A 25555-nucleotide genomic window follows, 5' to 3' on the forward strand; every position below is an offset into this window, starting at 1 on the left:
CAGTATGGGATTGTCACCTTGATTTGTTATATTTGCAGGCAGGATTCTGGACACCAACATGAAGCACCTCATCACAGCATGCTCTCCCTCCGAACAAGAGGCACAGCTCCCTGTGCACACGGCTGTCTGTGTGGGGCAGGTAGGCGAGGGGCTCAGCTTGGCTCCTGCAGTAGATGGCATTGATGGAGCCACAGTCTGTCATGCTGGCCAGCTGTGGATCCGAGGGCCCTATGATATCTTGTAAGGCGCTACGTGCTTTTGGCCCTCTCAAGCCTAAAGCCAGCACAGGTGGAGCCTTGCCAGCCTCTGGAGCATAAGTAGAAGGCAGCTTGTCTGTGAAAAATAAACACATGTGACTAATGCATGGAATCACCCTTTCCAGGCTCATTCATTCCACTCAAGGTCTCTTCTCAATTCATTACTCAGCCTAGATGACTGACAGTTTATCAGTACTGCCTCTAGCTCCCCTTCCACATTTGCCAGGCTAACAGCTGTTTCTCATTGGGTCTCCGCCCACCTCTGGAGGCTCTTGCTTTGGCACTGCTGGTTATACTGGGAGATCAGAACTGTGATCTCTTCCCCTTCACAGGCAGGGTCTGGGTGCCTTGTAAATAACACACGAAATTCCAGGTTCTCCCACTGGTCTGCAGCTCAGGGAGGGAAGAGAGAGGCGAGGAATGACCTTGAAGCAGCAGAAGGAGATGGGGTCCCTCTGTGGCCTGGTCCCCACTCCTGCTGAGCCCTCCACACAAACATGCCTAATTAGAGCTGGCTCCATGAGGTTTGCACAGCTGGGGGCATTGCTGCAGCAGCAGGCTCCTGTCAAATCCGGAGGGCCAGATCCTCACCTAGTGCAAATTGGAACAGCTCCGTTTAAGTCACTGACAATTTTCCCGGTGGAAACCATCATAGTAGTTAATGTTGCTAAGTCTGCATGACCACATACTGGAGATTCTGCACAGATATGCAAAGCTGAGTGAGTGGCTCTCACTGAAAATCATTGAGCCCAAAAGTTCACACTTCACTCAGAGAAGGCTGGTGGAGTTGGAGGGTGGGAAAGCATTTGGGCCAGGGGACCAGGTTGTTTCCTGCTCCTTTCCTTAGCAATAGAAGAACTGATGAGGGGACCCCAACAGGGAAACGTGAAAGCTTTGCCAAAACTCCATGCAAACTGTTTACTCTCCCTGGTCAGGATCTGTGCTGTGTGGGGAAGGAATGACAAGGAATAATGCTTAAAAAAAATACGTGACCATCACTTCTTTCTTTCCCTATCTGGGTTCCCTTATTTCTTGCCACAGAGGAAGACCCACAGGAGAGCTGTGGCAAATCCCTCTCCAAGCTCACAGTCTCACAGATGGCTGGAAATCACTAGGCATGGGCAGGAATGGAATGCACTTTGCTTCTCCACTGAACTCACTGCCACCATTGGGCAAGGAGGGACTGGATACCACCTCCTCAGAACTGGGGTTTAGATGCATCTAGAGTCAATGTGTGAGGCCAGAAGGGAGCACCAAATCACGTAGTCTGACTTCCTGCATGTCACCAGCCACTAAATCTCACCCAGTTACCCAGTTTTGCATCCAATGAACTGGATTAGATTAAAGTATTATAGCTCTCTGGAGACTAAACTATTAGACTCACAGAACCATAGGGTTAGAAGGGACTACAAGGGTCATCTAGTCTAACTCCCTACCAAGATGCAGGATTTATTGTGTGCCACATGCAGAGGATAGGAGGGATTGAGGCGCACCAGTGTCCAATGGCCCTGTAATGGCAGGGAATTGAGTTGGTGAGATATACCCAGATGAACCTAGCAAGCAACTTGTGCCCCAGGCTGCAGAGGAAGGCAAAAAACTCCAAGGTCATTGCCAATATGACCTGGGGAAAAATTCCTTCCCAACCTGAAATTCAGGATCAGTTTAACCCTGAGCATATGATCAGGACCCACCAGCCAGGCACCTAAGAAAGAGAACTCTCGGTACTATCTCAGGGCACTGGCCACCCTGTTCAGTGTCCCGTCTCCAGCCATGGCCATCACTGATGCTGCTGAGGAAGGAAAAAAATAAAAACAAACCCAGAACACATTTTGAGGAAAAAATTCCTTCCTGACCCTTGCAGGAGACTGGCTGAAATCCTGAAGCATGAGATTTAGGAACTGATTACATGAATTCATGCAGATGAAATGGAATTATGACCTCAGGTACTGTAGAGCATGTAAATAAAGGAGGAGGTGGCTGAAAATACTTTAAACCAGAAATATATTTGTATTTTTTTCAAGGTTCAAGCAAAGTTCAGTTTTCAGACCTGTGTTGTGGATCTCAACTGAAATATATTCTCCCTCCATAAACAGAGCACCTCCATAGCATGTGCAGAGAGCAAAGCATTGGGGGCAGACCTCCTGTATGAATCAGAAAGCAGAACTCTGCTCATCTTCTGTTATTGATTGATGATTTTATGGCTTTCTGGTTCACTTACTAAGCTCTCCATTCACTTGTACCAACATATTACATACCTACTGCAGAGACAACTGAAACAACAATCACAATTATGAGCCAGTCCGGACCCACTGTTTTCAAATGTGACAAGGCAGCAGGGAGACTGCAGAATTTTTCTCAGTGATTGAGCATGTCTAGCCTGAATTTCCACTGAGCTGAAAAGAACATGTTTCTCTCCCTCTCAGTCTGCCAATAGCTCAGCCCAAGAGAAACAGAGTATGAGTATGTGATCTGATGTTACACACAGGACTTCTAGGAGAGCTAGCCCGCACAGAGGCAATCCCAGAACTTTGCAGTTATGTGATGGCTTCCATTCTAGGATCTTGAAGAGCTTAATATATAATTAAGACTCACATGCTCCCTGGGAGGTGAATTTTATTATGCCTGATTTACTAATGGGGAAACTGAGGCACTGAGCAGCTAAGGCTGATATTTACAAACATGGGTGCCTAATGCTATGGAATTAGGGCTAGATCCTCAAAAGTATTTATGCCCCAACATCCCATTGAATTCAGTCAGAATTAGGCACCTAAATACCTTTCAGGATCTGAGCCCAAGTGTCTAACTGCAGGCATCCATGTCTGGCTTTACCGTTGGTGCCTCATTTTCTCTTCAGTGCCCTCTGAAGTTAAAAGATGTGGCCAAAGCCACTTGGCAAACCATGGCATTCTGGATGGTGGGTCACCCTACAGAGCAGTTGGAGAAAGGCCAGGTCAGCAGCCCCAGATTTTGCAGTTTCCTGCCTCAGAGAGAAAAGTTGGGGTTGCCATCTACAGAGAAATAAAGGCCAGAGAGAACTGCAGTGTGGTGACATGAAGAGTATCAGGGAGTAAAAAATAGAGGAAATGGCAAAAACTTGCCAAAACTTAACACCGGAGACAGATAGAAGGAGACACGGTATAATCTGACTCCAAAGGAGAAGAGAAAGGCTTGATTGTGGTCATGCTCATATCCCCCTTGAAGCCCTCTTCCTTTTGATCAGGGATGTGCAGGTCTGTGAGCCGCTACAGTTAAATGGGTGCAACTTTTGTATGTAGATGAGGCCTTACCTGTGCTAGCAAGCAGCATGCTGTGCTGGGGATAGAGCAGGCGGAGCCCACAGATATCCAAACCAGAACTGAGGATCAGCTGTAACATGTGATGGACAGCCAAAGGAGTTCGGAGTAGGGTTTCAAACAGCAACGCCACAGCAACCTGAACAGTCAGGTAAAGAGTGCAATGGAGGAATGGGTCAAATAGCTTCAAACGCTCTTAGTAACAATGGTGAGATTTCTCTCCAGAGCAGTGATACTCAGACCTCAGTGGTTCAAGAGGCAAATTAGCGATCAACATGACCCAAAAGAGCCACAGTACTATGAATTCACTATTTAATTTACTATAGTACTATACATTCAAATTTAAACAGTATGATGGGGAAATATTTAGGGTTTTTATATACACCTTTACCCTGATATAATGTGACCCAATATAACACAAATTCAGATATAATGCAGTAAAGCAGTGCTCCGGGGGGCGGGGCCCTGCGCACTCCGCGGATCAAAGCAAGTTCAATATAATTCTATGATTCTATGATAACGCGGTTTCACCTATAACACGGTAAGATTTTTTGGCTCCCAAGGACAGCATTGTATCGGGGTAGAGGTGTATATATAATTCTTATAAACTTCACTTGGTTAATGACATCATAAAAGCATCCTGATTAAGCAATCTAAGTTATTAACCAATAATGAAATCACACAGTGTTTTAATATCATATGCTGCAAAGAGCTGCAAGAGACATCAAAGAGCCACTTGCAGCTCGTGAGCTTCAGTTCGAGTATCACTGCTCTAGGGAGAACCAGACATTCACATCAATTGTACAGTGATATCTCTTCTCTTCTTCTCCTCTTCAGTGATCCCCAGGCCTTAGGTTATGTCCACATACTTACGGTGGAGCACAGAGTACAGGAACCTATGTGTGTAGCTACACACAGCAGTGAAAGGCTCTGGCAATGGGGAAAGGCTCTGGTAGCAAGGAGCTGCTGAAGTCTTTCCCTGCTGCCTTCCCCTACCAGACCCTCTTCCTGCTGCCAGAGCTTTTCACTGCAGCAAGGAAAGTCTCTGGCAGGGGGTAGGCAGTGAAGAAAGGCTTTGGCAAGGGGGAGGCAGCGCTCCCCCCACTGCCTCTCCCCTGCCAGAGTCTTTCACTGTAGTAGGGAAAGGCTCCAGCAGCCAGGAAGAGGTGGGACACTAGACAGCTCAAAATACCAATGTAGATGTTGGAGGCATGTAGAGAGCCATATAGAGTACAGACCCTGGGGGTTCAGGTGGGTAAGACCTTGCTTCTACTCTACTTGCCTAAGCCATGCTATTTATACTCATGTTAGCAGCGTCTATACTCTACATGCTGCCATAAGTGTAGATGGACCTTTATTTATATGGTAAAATCTTTGGGGCAGAGACTGTCTCTTTGTTCTGTATTTGTCCAGCACCTAGCACAATAGGTCCCTTTGGCACTGACGTAATCAGAAATATTAATAACTAATTAATAACATAATGCTTTCTGTGATCTGAACTACTGTACTTTGTTTTGTATTATGTAGCGGGGTGATCACCCTGCTTCGGCCCTGGAAGGGTAAAAGCAGCCCTGGAGAGGGCTGCAGCAGGGTAAGAGGGATTAAGAACGGCTGGGGAAGCTAAGTGGGTAGCTGATGAGAGCTGTGGCTGGCTTAATGAGGGCCCAGCTGGCCCTTATGAGAGGGCTGTGGGCCAGAAGCCAAAAGATTCTCTCTCTGTAGATGTTGAGAGGGATTGGCCCTGCTGCTAGAAGCTGAGCAGGGTACCTAAAGTGGAGCAGGGCTGGGGAAAGGCCAGAGGCGCTGGGGAGCTATGGCCTGGAAAACCCCCAGGCTGCAGGCCTTGTTAAAGGCCAAGAACGTACTGGGGTTGCAAAGGGGCAGCCCAAGGGTAGGCGGAGGCAGCAGGTCCAAACACTCCTTGCCAATGATGAGTGGCAATTATACTGCAGTCTTCCCCAGTGAGTGGGGGCTAGATGGTGACTAGCAGTAGCCCAAAACTGAGGCGAGGTGGGTAAAGGGGTTGGGGTTCCCCAGGGAGGGGAGACCCAGCAAGACTGAAGGGTATTGCAGGGGGCAGAACCCTGAGAGAAGGGGCACTGCAGCCCGGGAGGGACAGCAAGCGAGACACAGGCCTGCAGAGGGCAATCCTGAGTGGACAGAGCTAATTCCCAGGACGACCAGCAGGAGCGCCACCAGTGAGTCATCGCCCTGTTACAATTAGGTTGTCGATTCTTTGGGGGCAACGAATGAAATTTATCTAACGCACTGTTTACCTTTTCAGTATTAAAGAAATATTTTCAAATAATATTAGACTAGATGGCTGACTTCCTATGTTTTTAGAAATTATAAAATCAACACTAGAAGAGCATTCAAAAACAGGTACACCAGATATCCTGTAATATATCTATATTTTAAAATCCTGTTTTCTAGATTAATCCCATTCAGCCCATCTTTAGGTAAAGAGTACTGAAAAACACCCAGCCTTGTACTGAATATACACATCTGGGTTTCTGAACAGGAAAGAAAATCATTCTGAATCCTCATCCTTTTTTTTGTTCCAGTTCTGTATTTCACTCTCCCACAAGGGGAAATTTCTTGTTTCAAGGAGCACATACCTTAAAGGTAAGAATCTGGGTTTTTCCTGAAATTCAGGGATACTGAACGGTCTGGCTTGCAGCTGCATAGCATGGCTATACCAGCCTAGAGTTTGTTCATGGTTCCCCCTTCTGTACGGAGGAGTTTTATTGCTCCAGTGAATCAATTGCTCCAGTGAATTTAATTGATCGTTACCAGACACTTTAAATGAAGTGTTACCAAATGCTGTTCCCTCATAAACACATGACAAATCTTACAACATTATGATAAATGAAGTTATAAATCTACCTCAGTAATAAAAAGTAGACAACTAGACAAAAAAGTTCTGTTTTCCCTACTGATTTCATTATAATTCCCCTAATATTAACCCATTGCTCAGACTGGCTAATGAGTTTTCCTATCGCCTTCTGCCAAATAAAACCTCTAGCAAAGACCTTCTAAGCAAGGGAGTAAGTTACTCCTTAGATTAGGTGGAAATGTGAGTAACTGAACAACTTTGTGTAAAGCAGGGGAAGCCTCAAGAGTCATCCCGTTTTGTCCTTTTCCCCTCTCAAGGTGCATCCTATTCACAGTCTCATACCATGAAGACCTCTTTCCAGCACAAAAGTAGCTCCCTCTAGAAGCTCAACAGGGTTATTCCTGAACCAGCCACAAGAGTTGTTCTAGACAGAGGTTAGTCAATCCCTGATCCTAAGTGCCCTTTGGTGGACATCAAGCACCTTGCAGGATCAAGCCAGACATGTGGAATCAAAATCATTCTAAGCAGCTTGTCCATCCAGCTGGAAGAAAGTCAAAACAGCAGCATCTTTAGATCGAGTTCAGGATGAAGCTTTAAAGCCTCCCCAAATGAATTAGACTTATTCAACTTTTTATTGTACCAATTCTAAAAGCCAGGCAAGGTCTATGGCAGATCAGTTTGCAATCAAGCTGGTTTGGGTTTTCAAAATGCGTCTGCCACTGCAGATATGCACCTGGCTGGCAGCGATTTCTCCAGCCCAGACATTTCAGAGTTTAATCTTTTCAGGCTCGGAGCAACAGGCACAGGAAAAATGATGACACCAAAGGCTAGGTTGACACATTTAGATCTGAGTGAGAAATGTTTAAAGTTTGATTATTCGTACCAATCACATGAATTCAAACATTTCATGCCAGTTTTGATCATCCCTCAGATACCCACTTCATTCTGCAAGTCACAAAGGAGCTCTTACCTCAGTGTCTATATCTGCACTGGCCCCAATGTCACTACTGTCAGGGAAGTATTTTTCATCAGTCTCTACTGTCTGCCAGTAGAACCCAGCTGGCATTGCAAATGCTTTCTCCACTGCCTGAAATGCACAAAAGACAGCTCTTATTTGTGAATTATCTTGATCCTTCAAAGTCAGGAACTGAAAAAGACAGCATGGTTAATGCTAAGGCTAGAGATCAGAAAAAGTGACAAAGGATTATACTCATTAGTTCAATATCATGGCATTTTTTGTTCTATCTGTCCTATTAGGTGCAATAAAGACTACTTGAAATGCCATCCAAGCGCACAGATCTGTTACAATTGGTATCTTGGGAGAATGAACATAATTAGGGACCAACCCAGCTACCATTCCATTTGCAGACCACCCACTGAGTTCAATGGGTGTTACAAGCAATGGGGGATGGCAGGATCAGGCCTATATATAAGCCTGCAAGATGCTGAGCACTTCTGTGTATTGCCTGTCAGTGAGGGTTCTGAACATCTCACTGGAAAGGGCTATATGATGAGAGGAATTTGATTAGCCATTGAACATTGGAACCAGGTTAGGAATCAGCCAATTGTTACAAGAATGAAACCAGAGTCAGTTCATCAAGGCAAATCAAACACATCACACTTCCAGAGGTCCTGTTATTTCAGATACAGTCACTACTCAGGCAGATGAGGTTGGCCTTTAGCCCCACATCGCAGCACCCTGGAGGCATTTGATTACCCAGCATAAACTACACATCTGACTTTGTATTATTATGTATGCATTTTCTGTGCAGCAAACCAAGCAAATTGCAAAAGTGCAGTTTGAGCCTTATGTTTAAGGACATGCCAGCTACTTCCCAGTCATAACAATTTGTTCTGGCTTGAAGATTAGCATGCAAAGATACAGCCCAAGAATTAATGTATCTACAGAACACGGGGGGAACTCTTATTGGCCAAGTTTTGGTTAATAGGACAAATTCTGCTCTCAGTTATACCAATGTAAATCTGGAGTCACTCCAGGAATATCAGTGGAATTACTTGGGATTTACACAGAGCAGAATTTAGCCCTCTGACTGGAAAAAAAATCAGTTCTAAGCCAGATCTTCAGCTGGTGTAAATCAGTGTGGCTCCATTGACTTTTGTTGAACAACTCAAGTTTACACCAGCTGTGAATTTGACCCTAGAGATTAAGAGGTCTTTTTAGCTCAGATGCCACCAGAATGTACTGTGGCAAAGTACCTGCTTCTCCTCAGCTGGCTCCGTCACTTTTTGCCTTGGAGACACAGGCTTGGGGAAAGCAAAGTCCTTCTAGGCCGTGCAGGGTCTGGCTGATCCTTCCTTCAGTCAGTCCCTGGTGCTGGTTTTCTCCCCTTCTGGGGAAAGAGTGCAGTCTTCCTTGCTGGAAGGGTTCAGAGTCCTGCTGTACCTACTTGCTGGCAGCTTCTCTGCTTCTCTCACTCTCCCCCCTTCTTCCATGCCAGGGAGGATTTAAAAAGGTCTCCAGCAATTGGGGCCAGCTGAACCTAATTAGTTCCCTGGTAACCCCTGTTCCAGCTGAACCTTATTTCCCCACAGCTCTCTCTCCTCAATGGATAGAGAGAGGCCTTTTAACCCCTCTGGGACTAATTACTACCCCTCCCTTTGTAGCCATTTGTCCTGGGTTTGCCACATAACCCCCACCCCGCTCAACACTATGGGGCTGGGCTAATTGGGTCGGAAAGCAGTGCACCCTCGACAGGCCATCCGCATTGCCATGCTGGATTCCAGACCTATGTCGTACTGTGAAGTGGAAGGGTTGAAGCGACAGAAACCATCTTGTTACTCTCGCATTTTTGTCCTTGTTTTGGTGCATCCACTGCAAAGGGGCATGGTCCGTGACCAGGGTAAACCTCTGTCCAAGTAGATAGTAGCAGAGGCTTTCTATGGCCCATTTTACTGCCAGGCACTCCTTCTCCACTGTGGCGTATTTCCGTTCCCTAGGTAGAAGCTTCCTACTGAGGAAGAGGATGGGGTGTTCATCATCTCAGACCATTTGTGAAAGCACCGCCCCCAGCCCTACTTCAGAGGCGTCTGTTTGTAGGATAAACTCCTTCCCCCAGTCTGGGGCTACTAGTATGGGGTCTGTGCAGAGGGCAGTCCTCAGATCCGAAAAAGCGGTTCGGCTGCAGCAGACCATTTTACAATGTCTGGGCCCCAAGCTTTGGTTAGGTCTGTTAATGGGTATGCCCTGGTGGTGAAGTGGGGAATGAACCGTCTATAGTACCCCACTAGTCCCAGGAATGCTCTGACCTGTTTTTTCTGGAGTGGTCGGGGCCACTTCTGTATAACTTCTAACTTGTTGAGCTGGGGCTTCACCACGCCCCTCCCCACTATATACCCAAGGTGCGTGGCCTCAGCTAACCTGATCGAACATTTGGAGGGATTTGCAGTCAGTTCTTCCTTCCTCAGGGTGTCCAAGACTGCTTCTACCTTCTCCATGTGCGTCTCCCAGTTGGGGCTATATATGATGATGTCGTCAAGATAGGCTGCCGCATATTTTCCATGGGGTCATAACAGTTTGTCCATTAGCCGTTGGAAAGTAGCAGGGGCCCCATGCAACCCAAAAGGGAGAACAGTGTACTGATATAGCCCTTCTGGAGTTGCAAAGGCTGTCTCCTCCTTGTCGGCCTTGGCCACGGGGATCTCCCAATAGCCCTTGGTAAGGTCAAAGGTAGACATAAACTGTGCCTTTCCCAATCGGTCAATCAGCTCATCTATCCTGGATATAGGGTATGCATCAAATCGGGACACCTCATGTAGCTTGTGGAAGTCATTGCAGAACCTCATACTGCCGTCTGGCTTGGGCACTAAAACCTCAGGACTGGACCATTGACTATGAGATTCTTCGACGACTCCTAAGGCCAGCATCTTCCTGACCTCTTTTCTAATCTCTTCTCTCTTGGCCTCCGGGATCCGGTATGGCTTGACGTTCACCTTCACTCCAGGCTCTGTGAAGATGTGATGGTGAACCTCAGTCGTCCTGCCTGTCTTTTCCAAGAACACATCCTGGTTGCGTTTGATCAGGCCGATCACTTCTGATCATTGTTCTGGAGTCAACTCCGGGGATATTCCCACCAGGTCGGGCTGGTTGCTTTTAGGGGATGGTGCCCCCAGCGTAATCACCAGAGCTTCTCTATCCTGCCAAGGTTTCCGCAGATTTATATGGTAGATCTGCTCCAGCTTCCGGCAACCTGGCTGTCGGACCTTATAGTCATATTCAAGACCCAAGTCCGATGTAGCACAGCAGGGACTGTGTACTGCAGGGACTTCAGATTTACATGACAAGGACCCCATAATTAGGCTGCAAGGACCTCTGATTTGGGGCATTGCTGCTAAATGCTCTCCCTTCTCTGCCACCACGTGGTCCAATCTCTTGTGTTATTTATTGTGATACTAAATTCCATTTGTTTTACAAAACTCCCAGAATTTCAATGTGGGGGAGACTGTAGTATTGAAAATGCATGAATGCATTGTGCAATCAGCCTGGGGCAGATGGAGGTTTGGATTGCTAGGGAGAGGGCAATTAGAGTGTCTGTCACCCAGGATGGCGGGGAGAAGAGCAGTTCTGGATACTGGCATACACAAGGTAGTTGAGGGTTTCATGGAATGGGGATGTACCTTGGTTTCTCTTCTTCCCATTTAAGGGCAGGGACAGAGGTGCTTTTAAGTGCAGGAGGAGTTAGGATTGAATTCCAGATTCCTGTCCTCCAGCAAAAGTTGACAGCAATTAGATACCCCACTGCACCCTCCTCCCCCAGTATGTACCACTACATCCAGCTATGATGGATAAGAATGTTAGCTGGATGGTTCTGCTAACAAATCATCTGTCGAACAGTTAACCATGTTCACAGTTAATTTGCAGTCTTTAGGCTCCAGAGTGAACAAACCACTGTGATGAACTGGAGCAATTCACACCTCTCCAGGCTTGTTTCAGGCAAACATCATCGTGTTAGTTTACATTTGGGTCATATTCTGAAGGTCAGCTTTTCAACCATGAGTTTGCCAATGGCAAAACTCCCATTGACTTCAGCAGGGTCAGGATTTCATCATGTTTTTTCACTGTAAACTGGGATTCTGGAGCGTGGTAAGGCAGCAACTCATTAAGTCTGCAATTAGGCATCCATTTGTACAGCCACATCGCTATATAGATGGGGTCCAGGGCATCTGAGTCACTGACAGGGTGGGTGAGTCAGCCCCAACTGGACTCAACACTGGGTGAGTGGTCTGACCAATCAGGTGAGATGTGAGGCATATATAAGCATTGCAGCCAAGGCAATGTAATGAGTTCATCAGGCTGTACAATAGGTGCAGGAATGCCTGGTAGCTGGCCTCTCAGTATCAGCTCAAGAAGGGATGGAATAGCAGGAGGCCTTGACTAATCAAGGACTGGTGAGGTGTTACTGATGCAGGTGAGTAGCACTCTGTGATTAGGATTTTGATTTGTGCTTTGAGAGAGGTGGTGCCTTGGCCTTGCAGTCCAGCACCATCAAGGGCAGGCATCATGCATGCCAATCTCTCAGCATCTTCCAGTAACTCCAACTGGGACAGGCCGGTCACTCTGAAGATGCCAAAGCACTGTTGTGGAGAGTTGATCCTGTCAGACTTGCATTAAGGCAGAGTCCTAATGCCCAGCTGAGATGCTTGATAATGAAGCCCTTGAAGATTTGGCATCAGGCTTAACAGAAGATTCAGAGGAGGCCAGCACAGCCCTGAGGCACACACTGGGACTTGAGAGCTCCCAGATCCCACAGCCAGCCAAGTCATGGTTCACTCAAGGTATCTCAGGTAACTGTCATACCCACACATGAAGGACACAATATGTCCACACCTGGGTCGCAGCTTGAAGCCAGTAGACTGTTTCTCAGACTGTGTGAAAAGAAGACAGAAAGAGATAGCACAGGCAGCAGTAAAAGAAAAATAAGACATCTGAAGATCTGTGAGGCGCTGAGCCCAGACCACATTACTTAATGCAATTTTTATTTATTTGTTTGACAGAAATTGTTAGAGGCAGCAGCTCTGCAGCCAAGAACCTAAAGAGAATCAGGTGAAGATGTCAGTGAAGATGATGAAATGCTGATGTGACAGTAGCAGCAGTTGTGCAAGGGAACTGCTCCGGCAGCGGTGATGGTAAAAGAGCGGCTAGTAAGAGGCAGGTGCTGTTCCCCCTTACCAGGGTAAGTGCATGGTGCTTGTTGGTAAGACAATGTAAGGCATTAAAATTCTACAGCTAAGGGATTTGTCAGTCACGTGCTAAGAGCAGAGATTCAGGAGTAATAACATAACATATATTTTGGAGAAGAGAATAAACATCACATCTATAAGGCATTGCAAAACTCTCATGGTTCTTGTCAACTGTGTCATACAAATGCTGTTATTCAAATATCCCATTAATATATACTCTGGGAAAGAGCTTCTTAAATTTTAATCAGAGAACAGCCCCAGGAGGTCATTCTGCTGATGCAAGATAGTTCCCCATCATACATTTTCTTGTGCTTTTTCTAGTCTAGTTTTAAATGTCCCAAGGGATGGGGGCTTTTAACCTCTTCCCTTGGGAGATTAAAGCCTAATTGATCGAATTGAGAATGTTCAGACTGAGAAATTCCCCAATGGCTCCCCATTCTTCATGATCTTTATGTTCCCATAACATGAAGCACACTCTGGTATCATCCGTATTGGACTTATGTATTTTGTTGCAGCTAGAAGTTTATACCTATCATTAAACTAAAATGATCATATCTTTGAAAACTCAGACTCTGCTTTGGTCTTTTGTATATATGGGAGTAGATCTCTTATGAGACATGCTGTTCACCAAAAATTCTGAAGGCAGGTTGTTTTCTAGGGGGCTGTATCCATATATTAACAGAGTGCGGAAATACTACAGCAGTGAATTTTGTATGCCTTCAGGGATTTGTCTTTAGTCTTCATATAGCCACCAAGTGCTCTTGTTACCCTATATTGTGCTGTGTTGTTATTTTTTGGACAATACTCATCCTCAGCTTCAATGGAGGTACACCCAGAAGAATTTGGACTGGGCCTAAAACTCCAATTATGGTCAATGGGAGTCTTACCTGAGTAAAAAGTAAGGAACTCAGGATGGGCCCATTATTAAGCAGAACTATCATATGAAAAAGGAAAACAACCCTCCACTTGTTGGTGGAAGTCAGCTGGGAACTAGCTAATTTCCAGGGCTATGGTGGAGCCACTGGAGGGATTCCACCATGGGCGATTGAGGCAGAGCCAGTGCTTCACAGCTGAGCAAGTCCTGATCCACCTCCCGTCAGCAGGAGCTCCCTTCCTCTCTTGGCATTTGCTCCAGATATAATCCACCTCCCTAATTCCCACAGCAGGCTGGGAACTAGCACAGACTGGGAGCCCAGGGTGGCTCTGTGCAGAGTGGCCAAGAAAAAGCAGGCAGGGAGCATGAGACTGCTTGCCCACTAGTGCTCAGAGCACTGCTGGAGGTACTAAGAAGGTAAGTCTTGTTCACTTGGAACTAAGGAACAGGAGAGGGGAAGGAGGTTATCAGGACAAATACACAGCATCCCAAGGGTTAATATAAAGATGCAGTTAGTTGTATTTTATATTAAAATGAAGCAATCCCGTTTTTGCTGACATGGAACACTAATTGCTAACCTCCACAAGGATTATGTCACTCCTAACCTAACTTGGGGTTTTAATGATCCCCTTGCAAAACTGCTCTGGATATCCAAAATGAAATACCACAGATCGATACAAAGTATGTATAGCATTAATAACGGAGACTTTCAAAGTAAGGCACCAAGGGCAAAGTGATCTATTTTGGGACTCAAAATCTGCTGGGAAACTACTGGATCAACTGATTGAAAACTAAATGTTCTCTCTCTCTCTGACAAAGAATCTGTTTAAAGATTAATGCTACTGACTGGATACCCGCTGTGCACAGAGCAAGGCTGGACTAAGACATCCTATTACATTTTTTTACCCCATTTTCCTCTCTCCCCACTCCTGTCCACTTGATTGTTTCATCAATCTTTCTGTGACTTGTCTTTTAGACTGCAAGGTCTATGGGGCAGAGCTCTGTATTTATTAACCATAGGTCCAAAGCTCTGCACTATGGGGTGCCAATCTAGTTAGGACTCTGGGCCCCACTGTGATATCAGTGATAAATAATAATGATCGCTGGTGCTACACCAGAGTTTTCAAGCTGACAGGCCTGATTAAAGCTAACACTGAATTTCACATGTAAAATCGATACGGTGCAGGCTTTTAGTAACTCTGGGACAGATTGTGCCCTAGTGTCAATCAGCATGACTCCAGTATAATCAATAGTACCAGTCTCCATCAGCTGAAAATCTGGCCAAGTCTAGCTTGCTTAGAGAGATCAGAATCTTAACTGAAAGCTTCAAGTTTTAAAAATAGGTTGGTCTGGTTAAAGGGCCATGAGGTGATGTGGCTTTCATGTAATTAAGGGAGTGATCCCCAGGAGGTGCTGAGCACCTGAAATTGAGGGGGAAATCTGGCCTTTTATCTGATTTAATTTCTTCTAAGCAAGCGAGGCTGAGCTAGATCCCTCACACAAAATGGGTTTGCTGCCTGACTGTTCAATTTCTAATGATTTAAAATTCCCCTAATAAGGGACAGACATAAAAGCTCTGCCTGATTTAAATGAGGCCTTATTCTATGCCTTACAAATAGGCACCAGATTTATCTTGTATAAATATATTGGGTAACTTTTCAGTGCTTGAAGCTATGTTGGCTGCACGTCTATGAGAGAGAAGCTGCCTTTTCAGTTAAGGAGGTGGAACATCATATAGGCAAAACTGTTAGTGCCTACCTCTTCATTGTATTGACTGATGTTGGGTAACTATTAACCCCTGAATCTGATTAGAATTATATAAGAGGTATTGTACTGCATGGGTTTCAAAGGAATCGGCTCAGTCATGAAACAACACTGCAGTGTCCACTGACTCCTGGGATTGTGTATCTGTGCTTATACTGACCTGGGAATTATGGGGAAACAACACGACTGACAGATGCTGCCGATGCTACGAGAAGGCAATGAGTGGGACACACTCAATAGATAGGGAGTCCTTGTGGCACCTTAGAGACTAACAAATTTATTTGGGCATAAGCTTTTGTGGGCTAAAACCACTTTATCAGATGCATCACTCCATGCAAAGCCATGCTCTGAAGTGTCCCTAGCCTCTGTTTGCCAGATGCTGGGAATATGTGTGTAACGGGTTCAGTCACAGAGACTCCCTTGGGACTCTCACTTGACGTGCGGAAATTACCTCTGAGCCATTTTCCCTGCCAGCTTGGGGCTCCAGAACCCTGCCTTGTTGAGCCAGACACATGAGCCTGCTGCAGCAGAGACCCAAGGTCTCAGCAATGCCCCCAAAGCTGCAGATTTTAACGAAAAACAGCTCAGCAGGTTACCTCTCCAGCACCCAGACACCCAGTTCCCAATGGGATCCAAACCCCAAATAAATCCATTTTACTCTGTATAAAGAGGGTAAATTTTGAAATTGTCCGCCCTCTATAATACTGATAGAGATAAAAGTGATTGTATTATGTATTATGTATAAAAAGTAGGATTTAAGTGGTTTCAAGTAATAACAGACAGAACAAAGTAAGTCACCAAGCAAAATAAAACAAAACATGCAAGTCTAAGCCTAATACATTAAGAAACTGTTTACAGGTAAATTTCTCACCCTCAAAGATGTTCCAATAAGCTTCTTTCACAGACTGGACTCCTTCCTAGTCTGGGCCCAATCCTTTCCCCTGGTACAGTCCTTGTTAGTTCCAGCAAACATCTCAGGTGGTAAGCAGGGGTTTTCTCATGACTGGCCTCCTTTTGTCCTGCTCCACCCCCATTATAGCTTTGGTACAAGGCAGGAATCTTTTGTCTCTCTGGGTCCCCACCCCTCCTTCTAAATGGAAAAGTACCAGATTTAAGATGGATTTCATTATCAGGTGACATGGTTACAAGCCACTGTAAGACCCCTAGTCTCCATTCTTTCTGGGCTAGCCCACATGTACACAGTAAGGTTTGCAAGTAAACAGAGCCATTTACAGGTCATTGATTCTGAAGCACCCATAATGGCTTCTACTTAATATGTTTATATCAGTAATACAAGTTTACATCTTTTTCTCCTAACTCCAGACATAGATATAACACATGCAAACAAATAGGATGAACACAGTCAGTAGATTTTAAGCTTTGTAATGATACCTTACAAGAGACCTTTTGCATAAAGCATATTCCAGTTACATCATATTCACATTCATAAGCATATTTTCATAAAGCGTATGAAGTGCAACGTCACAAGGTGACGGGATGGATCACCTGATGATTACCTGTTCTGTTCATTCCCTCTGAAGCACCTGGCATTGGCCACTATCAGAAGACAGGATACTGGGCTAGATGGACCATTGGTCTGACCCAGTATGGCTGTTCTTATGTTCTTACTGCAATGGGAGTTATGAGTACTAAGTAGGACTTAGGATCAGGCCCTTAACTCTTACCTAGACCATGGATGAAGGCCAACACCTGTTACTGGCCCTAGTCATGGTAGAACACAAAAACACACAGTTCACAGACAGTACCTTAGGGTCAGGGTTAATAGCGGTGATGCAGTTGAGCCGTACAGCGGGAATCTCTGGAAGGAGTGGGTATAGCTGGTTCTGGAGGCGACTGGTCAGTTCTCTGCTCCACCAGATAACATTTGGAAGCCATGTATGGGAGAGGTATGTAGACATCTGCTGGTAAAAAATGGATGTTCCTCGAAGAGCTTCCTTAGCCTACAAACAAGGACATTTGATTAAAGGCCCAGCCTTCAAGTTAACAGCGCACTGCAACAAAGCGGCACATATTCTTTACAAGAAGCTTTTTATACACATGTTGCATGACTGCAGGTAAACGGGAGATGGAGGAGTGACTTTACCACAGTTCCCAATGTGGACCAGCAGTTATACATCCAGTTTTGCCCCTGATACTTGGCTGGCTATCTTCCCCTCACCTTTCAAAGCCACCAGCAGCACAACCCCTTCCCTATTTTAATGATTACACACTTGCCCAGCGTTCTCTTCAATCCAGCTTTCTACATCCTACCCAGCCTTGCATATAAGTACAGTATGACTAAATAGGAGGCAGGCAGGCTGGGGACTAGCATGGAGGTGAGACCCTAAATTCATCATTAAGGTAGAGAGGAGGTTGCTAGCTCCAGTTGAAGGGGGATGAAAAGGGCACAGACAAGTTCTTCATTTGCTGAAGTGGTATAGATGCCCAAAAGTCTGGGAGCCCTGTGTGATGGATAGCAGGCCTCAGTTATTTTATACCTGGACTTTACAGCCAATTGAAGTTGTTAACACCAATGCTGCTCTCTATAATAAAGCTTTATAGCTAAGCCAGCTAATAATTTCAGTAGTTCTGGCCAAGGGGCAATGCTACGAATCTCATCAGTGTTCTACAACCAAGGGTGACCAGTAACTTTCTTTTGGCCAGGGGGCATTCCACTTGTTCTGCAGCCCAGGAGATGACTGTATTATATAAATCTTTGTGAAGGTGCACTGCTTTTAATTATAACCAGATTCTGGCTTTCTGAAGCTTGGAGTGGAGCGGGGGAGGGGAACTATTTCATTAAGGGGATCATAAATCAGTCTAATGCTGTATAATATTCACTTAAGAAACCTTTCTCGGGGCTATTTTGCAGGTCTGAATAGTGGTATTCATTTGATTTTTTAATAAGATTGTTATTAAAAACACTGAAACCCAATCTTCATTCTACACTGTTGAGAAGTTACAGATCTCTTTAGTTTCCTCTCTAAACTTGTCCCTCCAAATTGGTTCTCAACAACTTGGGCTGCCAGGAAGAAGACTTTTCCCAAACAGGGTCCAGCTAACAGGATCCAGTTTGTAAATGATCAGGATTAATGGTTATGCAAAATATCTTCTCTCTAGCATCTGTTCAGGTACCTTCAAACAAAAGCACAAACTGTAAAGATCTCAGACTCAATCCTCAGCTCATTCAATGACAGAAACTCCATGGAAGTTATTTTCATGCACCACAAAATTGTTTAGTGTTTGAAATGTATAGAAAACAACCAGGTTGTTTTGTTTACTGATAGCCTTCCTAACTGGAAACACCGTTTAAATTCTTAAGGAGCATGTGTCATAAAAATCTAATTCCCATCAGACATGCCTCTAAATGTACCTTGTTTATCAGGATGCAAAGGTTACAAGAGATAAATGTATAATCATTTGTTCTGACAACTCCAGGATCCTGATCCCTACAGGGAATGGGTAAACTTGTCTCCTTTCAATCACTTGTTTGGAAGGAGGACAGGAACTGGCATTCCAAAAGCTACCAAAACTGATGACGGAGGGGGATAAATTTTGAAGATTTGCTTGATTTAGAGAAATAGATTTAAAAATAAAAAGATGCTGTCATGGTTGAACAATTGAAAGGTTGACTTGCCCAAGACAGCAAGTCCTTGAGGAGCCTTTTGTTATATTTTTATTCAGAAACCGTTAGACCTTGGGCTACAGAAATAAAACCTGACAACAACAAAAGACATGCAGCTGCCAATGAAATGCCCAGTAAACAGAAAGCAGAAGACTCGGGGGACTGGAATGGAAAGTGTGTCCTTTCTAGGTTGGCAGTGCCTGAAAAAAAAATTAGCATCCGATGGCCTATGTGAAATGCATAGGACAGGTCAGTCCAGTTCACAGTGGCCAAATGTCCACCTCTGCAGTCCAAGCTAACTACTATTACTATTAGGAGTGTGGCAGGGCATCACCCTCAAGCACACCCCCTTGTGGTATGTTGTGGTCTTGCAGGTCCTCTCCCTGCTTGGACTCTCTCTCTTGCAGTCTTGCAAGTGCAATGATTTATTCTCAGTCCGGACAACTTAAATCACGATTCCCCTTCTGGGGGGCTAATCTATTAGTTTTCATGGTACAAACTCTTTAGCCCCTCAAGTCTACGCTTCCTCTGGGAGCTGGCTGCTAAGACCAATAAGCCTCCCCATGTAAGTTCAGGAGTCCCACAGGCCTCCTTGCAGTGTCTATGTTAATAATTCCGTTCTTCCAGCCCAGCACTGAGAAAGTTCAGCAGCAGTGATCTTCCTTATGTACCTGCGTCTCTGGGAGCACCTCTATTTCTGAGCCTCTTCTCTCTAGGAACAACCCTCTCAACTGAGCTATGGCAGCCTATTATCAGGCCAGGTGCTCATTAGTCAGTTAGCTGCCAACCAGCCATCTAGGCAGTTAGTTACTACAGGTTGGCCAAGATGGGCTTGCTCTTTAGACTGGGCCCTGACTCCCCTTAAAGGAGCAGCCAATTGGTGACTCAAAGACTACCACCACCATCATAGCTGGCCTCCTTGTTGGCAGTCAAGCCAAGGCAACAAGAAATGCAAGGCCCAATGGGACTGAATGTCCTGCTCAACCTATGAGTGGTCCTACCATGTCCTGGATGGGGAATATTAGTGGGCAGGCTGAGGGAAGTTAACACTTGCTCTGTGGACTGAAATAGGTCCTCAGCTTCTGGGACCAGCAAGCCACTGCCTTTCAACACTACATTTATGAAACAATATTAAAAGAAAAAAACATCACAGTCCATTATGGCTAACTTGATGTGAATCAGATACTACTGCTATGGGCTCAACAGACCAATACCTAGAGAGACAGACATTTTCTCTTTGGTAACATCGGGGCACTAAGTGTATCCAACAGTTTGCACAGCCAGTCATGTGTCTGTTCGCCATACTAATAAAAGAACTATGGATTACTCAAGCTAAGAACATTAAAATGTCAAGCTGTCCGGGCACTAGACTTTAATTTTGGCCATGACCTTGTGCATTCTTTTGTAGATGATCTAAAAAATTGAACAGCTCTTTTTGTCCTTGAATCTCACAACCAACAAAAAGAACAGGAGTACTTGTAAACAGAACAGGAGTACTTGTGGAACCTTAGAGACTAACAAATTTATTTCAGCATGAGCTTTCGTGAGCTACAGCTCACTTCTTTGGATGCATAGAATGGAACACACAGACAGGAGATATTTATACATACAGAGAACATGAAAAGGTAGAAGTATGCATACCAACAGGAAGAGTCTAATAAATTAGAGACTAACAAATTTATTTGAGCATAAGCTTTCGTGGGCTACAGCTCCACTTCATTGGATGCATGTAGTGGAAAATACAGTAGGAAGATATATATATACACAGAGAACATGAAACAATGGGTGTTACCATACATACTACATCAATGACCTTTTGTCTGTTTGACATACCATACACCATAAGGATGTATGGTAACACTCATTGTTTCATGTTTTCTGTATATATATATATATCTTCCTACTGTACTTTCCACTACATGCATCCGATGAAGTGGGATGTAGCCCATGAAAGCTTATGCACAAATAAATTTGTTAGTCTCTAAGGTGCCATAAGGACTCCTTTTTGCGGATACAGACTAACACGGCTACTATTCTGAAACAACCAACAAAGTTATTTTCCTGGACATCAGAGTGACCATAAGATTTTGCACACCAAATTAAGCTAAGCCCCTGTGACTGATTGCCATTGTTTCCATAAGAAACAACTAGAATTAGGAATGTTAACTGCTGCAAGAGAGGAATATTGTTATTTCATGTTGCCAGGTAAGATACTACACATTAGCATTGCAGCAAGAGACTAGAGCTGACAGTCTGAACAGTGAAATCTGCCAGCTTTCTCTCCAGCAATAGCTGAGGCTGATAAGGAGAACAATAAGGGAGGCAGCAGTGAGTTGCTTTTGTTTTCATTGTCTCAGCTGAGGCTGACATTTTAAAAAGATTTTAGTGCGTTCCATCAGCTTACATTGCTGACAAGGGAACCAAGAGCCACAGTACAAGTGTCTGAAGAAAGCAGGAATGACAAAGGCAGTGTTGTAGGGAAGGCATATGCTGGAGCCTCTGTAACAAGAGGAAACCTCTAACAAGAGGAAACATCAGTTGCGCACAGGCTCAGTTTAAGGAACACCGTCCAGCTGCCTCATGTGTTCACCGCTGTGTGTATTAGCTGAACTGGGTTCCAATGGCAGTGCATGCATGCAGGGTGGTAGGATTGCTCCGTGATTTATTTCTGTGACTAGAAGCTCTATGCAGCACATTCAGGCAATGGGAGAGAAAATCAACTCCCTCCCCTGACCTTACCAAATGTTCGGAGCAACCTAGGCCTGTAGCCTGCAAAATACATTCAATTATATGACATCAGATGGGACTTTTGAGTTTGCTCGGTGTTAACTAATTTTGACACTCTGATCAGCTCCGTGGCTGGGGTGAACAGATAGTATCAAGGCAAGGAGATGTGGGGGGGAGGGAGTAAGTCTCTTTACCACCCATTTGTTTCTGTTTCAAAGCATTTATCTTTGCTTCAGTGTACCTAAGGTGGAAATCACTGTGATACCCTTAGGCAGTTTAGCTGGCTGCATCTCCTCACCCACCCCGCTGCTTTTCCCCACTATGCCCAGGCATCACTAGGAGGGTTGCTTATTGTCTCTTGTGCAGTGTTTTAATCATGAAATTAGTTGTCAGTGTCAATCACATATTTGTGAAGCTTTGCAGCCACAGCTGTCACATTCCAGGCTAACTTTATGATACTTCATGGGGAATTTAGTCTTCCCTGCTCACATGCAACCAGTTCCTCAGCTGTGGATGAGGAGCACTCACTCCATCTGAACAGCGGAATGGCCACATTTGCACCCCCTCTCCTTTGATCCAGAGGTTGTGATGTGCCAGGCTGGATCTCCAGTGCAAGTTAGAACAGCGTGAGGGCTGCTCATGGTCATTCTGGCAGCCAGGGCTTTCCAGGATCCAGCCATGGCCCCTTTTCCCTGGCTGCATCAGCAACCACTAAGTGGGGTTGCACAGAAGCTGTGACTGTGGCTCTGTGCCACTCAAGCACCCCTGTGACTGATGAATCTGCCACTGGCTAGCTACACCATCTTTATTGCTGCTTTGTGCCACCAGAGAGCCACCAGTCCTCCCCAACCGAGCAACGGGCTAGGGTCAGTGCCTCAGCACTGACAGTATACAGAATGTTCATTCAAACATGTGGCCTTCAGGAGATAGGTGCACTGGGACGCCATGGAAAAGTGTGTTTCCCAAATGTTCCTGGTACATCATTCAGTAAGAAAATGGTTAAGAGGACTCGATTACCACCTAATATTGAACAAACTAGGAACAGAAGCGAGAATTTAACAGCAAGACAATATGCCCTGTTAAGGAACATTTTCACATAGAAAAAATACGACGACAAAACCACCCTGCAGGTCAAACAAGCTTTCCCTCTTTGACCGCTGGATAAAGATTTCTACACTGGGTACTGACAGCCACTGAAGATATATTGGCCAACTAATGTGCAGCAAACAGACAAAAGGTCATTAATGTATGGGGATGGATTCTGAGCTGCAGATTTCAAACTCAGCGCAGATGAAAAGAGCAGAGTAAGAAGTAGAGTCTGCTCTACTTGTCTGCTCCCACAATCCTGAGCTGGCAGCCCCTGGTGTGATTTAAAGCAGCGTATGGGCTGTTCTAAACTACGCTGGCTCCCAGGGGTCTCAGCTGGAGTCTGAATATTCAAATCTGGCTCTTAATAAATACCAGGGCATTTCTGGGAAATGGACATGTCAAAGTGTTGCCACTCACTTTATGCTTCCGGATCTTGGTGCTGTTCTGTGCCAGAGATTCCTCTGCTGGAATTATGCAAGCGTAGAGTGCCAGCCCATCCTCTTGCCAGACCTGCTGCAGACCCAACACCCGAAACGGGGCTTTGAGCCCACCTTTCACTTTCGAGGGAGGTACCTGTAAATTCATTTGAACAGATGCTTTCATGTTACACACAGCTGCATGATGGCCTTTTCAGAAAGAGAGTGACAATAGCCCTTCATCTCGCTCGGCTGCTTTTGAGTGGAGACAGCTTGTACCTAGTTTGACTAATGGAATAGCTAAGGTTTAGCCAGCAGTAACTTTATGAAGGCCAAATTAAATAGAAATAGTTGGTGGTGGTAGATCATGGGATTTATCTTCCCAGGAAGGACCCTCGTAACCTGCAAGCTCTGCACTCAGTCAGCTATGCAAGAACAAGAGAGACGTGCTGCTTGTATTAGCTCCCTAGCCTAGCAAGAAATGAGAACGGAGAGTTCCTTTCAACACTGTGCTGCAGGCTCTTAGCCCACAGCAGCACTGTACGCTGCCTTTATTAATGATAATGAGATCAATACAATCTCTGCTCAAAATCAATGCTAAGTGATTATGCCATTATAAGAAGCTAACACAAGGTTCTTTAATAAGCCTTCATATTTCCCAGTAATGATCAGTAATAGCCACAAATGCATCAGTCACTTTCCTGTTTTACTTAGACCAAGGCTGGGTTTTTTTTGTTTTGTTTTTTTTAAAAATAGATTATATTTTTTGTTGCAGAGGGAAATATTCTATTTTTTTAACGTACAGATTTAATCTAAAATGAGAAGGACATAAAACCAGCCTGATAATGAACACCAAGTATCAAGAATATCAGTTTATTTCCAGAGACAGAGCTCTGAATTCATAAACCCCTTATTGGCCAAGGCAAGAGCTGTAAGGCTCATAAAATCCTGATGAAGTATGATGAATTTCAGCACACGGATTGCCGTTAGAGACCTTGCTATTCATAGTAGGAAGGAGACAAAAAGGAGCCCTGACAGGGACATAAGAACAGCCATATTGGGTGAGACGAATGGTCCATCTAGCCCAGTGTCCCATTCTCTGACAATAGCCAAAGCCAGGTGATTCAGTGCATGAACAGAACAGGGGCAATTATGAAGAGATCTAGGAACACCCAGAACATGGGGTTCCATCCCTGACCATCTTGGTTAATAGCCATTGATGGACCTGTCCTCCTTGAACTTATCTAATTATATTTTGAACCCAGTTCTGCTTTTGGTCTTCACAACATCACCTGGCAACGAGTTCCACAGGCTGACTGGGCATTGTGTGAAGAAAAACATGGTTACTTACCTTGTAACTCTTGTTCTTCGAGATGTGTTGCTCATATCCATTCCAGTAGGTGTACGTGCCGCGCGTGCACGTTCGTCGGAAACTTTTACCCTAGCAACTCAAGCGGGCCGGCAGGTCGCCCCCTAGAGTGGCGCTGCTATGGCGGGTGATATATAACCCTGGCCGCCCCGCTCCTCAGTTCCTTCTTTGCCGTTACTCCGACAGTGGGGAAGGAGGGGGGTGGGAATGGATATGAGCAACACATCTCGAAGAACAAGAGTTACGTAAAGGTAAGTAACCATGTTTTTCTTCGAGTGCTTGCTCATATCCATCCAGTAGGTGATTCCAAGCCTTACCTAGTGGTGGGGTCGGAGTGAGAGGTCACAGTCGCAACACAGCAGAACCGAAGGCCGCATCATCCCTGGACTGCTGGACCAGGGCATAATGGCTAGTAAAACGTGTGCACGGCAGACCAGGTCGCCGCTCTGCAGATTTCCTGGATGGGAACTCGTGCGAGGAACGCTACCGGACGATGCCTGGGCTCTCGTAGAGTGTGCAGTTAACGCCCCGAAGGGAGATGCGCGAGGTCGTAACAAGTTCTTATGCAGGACGTTACCCCCACGAGGAGAATCCTCTGTGAGGAGACTGGCAGCCCTTGAGCCGCTCAGCTATTGCGACAAAGAGCTGATGGGACTGCGAACGGCTTAGTTCTATCTATATAAAAGGCGAGCGCCTGCGCACGTCTAGGCAATGTAACTGTTGTTCTCTACGAGATGAATGAGTTGGAAAGAATACGGGAAGGAATATTCCCTGGTTAACGTGGAGGCTGAGACAATTTTGGGGAGGATGCCGGGTGCGGCCTCAGTTGCACCTTGTCTCGATGAGACCGTGTATGGAGGGTCACGACGAGTGCGCGCAGCCTCTGATACGCGCCTAGCGGATGTGATCGGCCACCAGGAACGCCGTTTTCCAGGACAAATGGAGAGGGAGCATGTAGCCAGCAGTTCAAACGGGGGGAACATAAGACAAGACAACACGACGTTAGAATCCCAGGAGGGGGCTGGATGACGGACTTGAGGGTAAAGGCGCTCCAGCCCTTAGGGAATCTAGTGACCAGTGGGTGCGAAAAGGCGGAATGGCATCGCC

The 25555-nt window shown here is 45.4% G+C and overlaps 1 protein-coding gene across 1 annotated transcript in view; it reads right to left on the minus strand.

The window, feature by feature from the left end:
- Positions 1 to 25555, minus strand: part of DNAAF8 (dynein axonemal assembly factor 8) — a 153518-nt gene that overhangs the window by 64265 nt on the left and 63698 nt on the right. Inside the window, 5 exon segments of the mRNA XM_075069372.1 lie at positions 18 to 333; positions 3545 to 3689; positions 7357 to 7473; positions 16989 to 17183; positions 23081 to 23236. Of these exon segments, the coding sequence (XP_074925473.1) occupies positions 18 to 333; positions 3545 to 3689; positions 7357 to 7473; positions 16989 to 17183; positions 23081 to 23236 (929 nt within the window).

This window comes from Chelonoidis abingdonii, chromosome 9 (assembly GCF_003597395.2).
Source record: "Chelonoidis abingdonii isolate Lonesome George chromosome 9, CheloAbing_2.0, whole genome shotgun sequence".
Classification (NCBI taxonomy): Eukaryota; Metazoa; Chordata; order Testudines; family Testudinidae; genus Chelonoidis; species Chelonoidis abingdonii.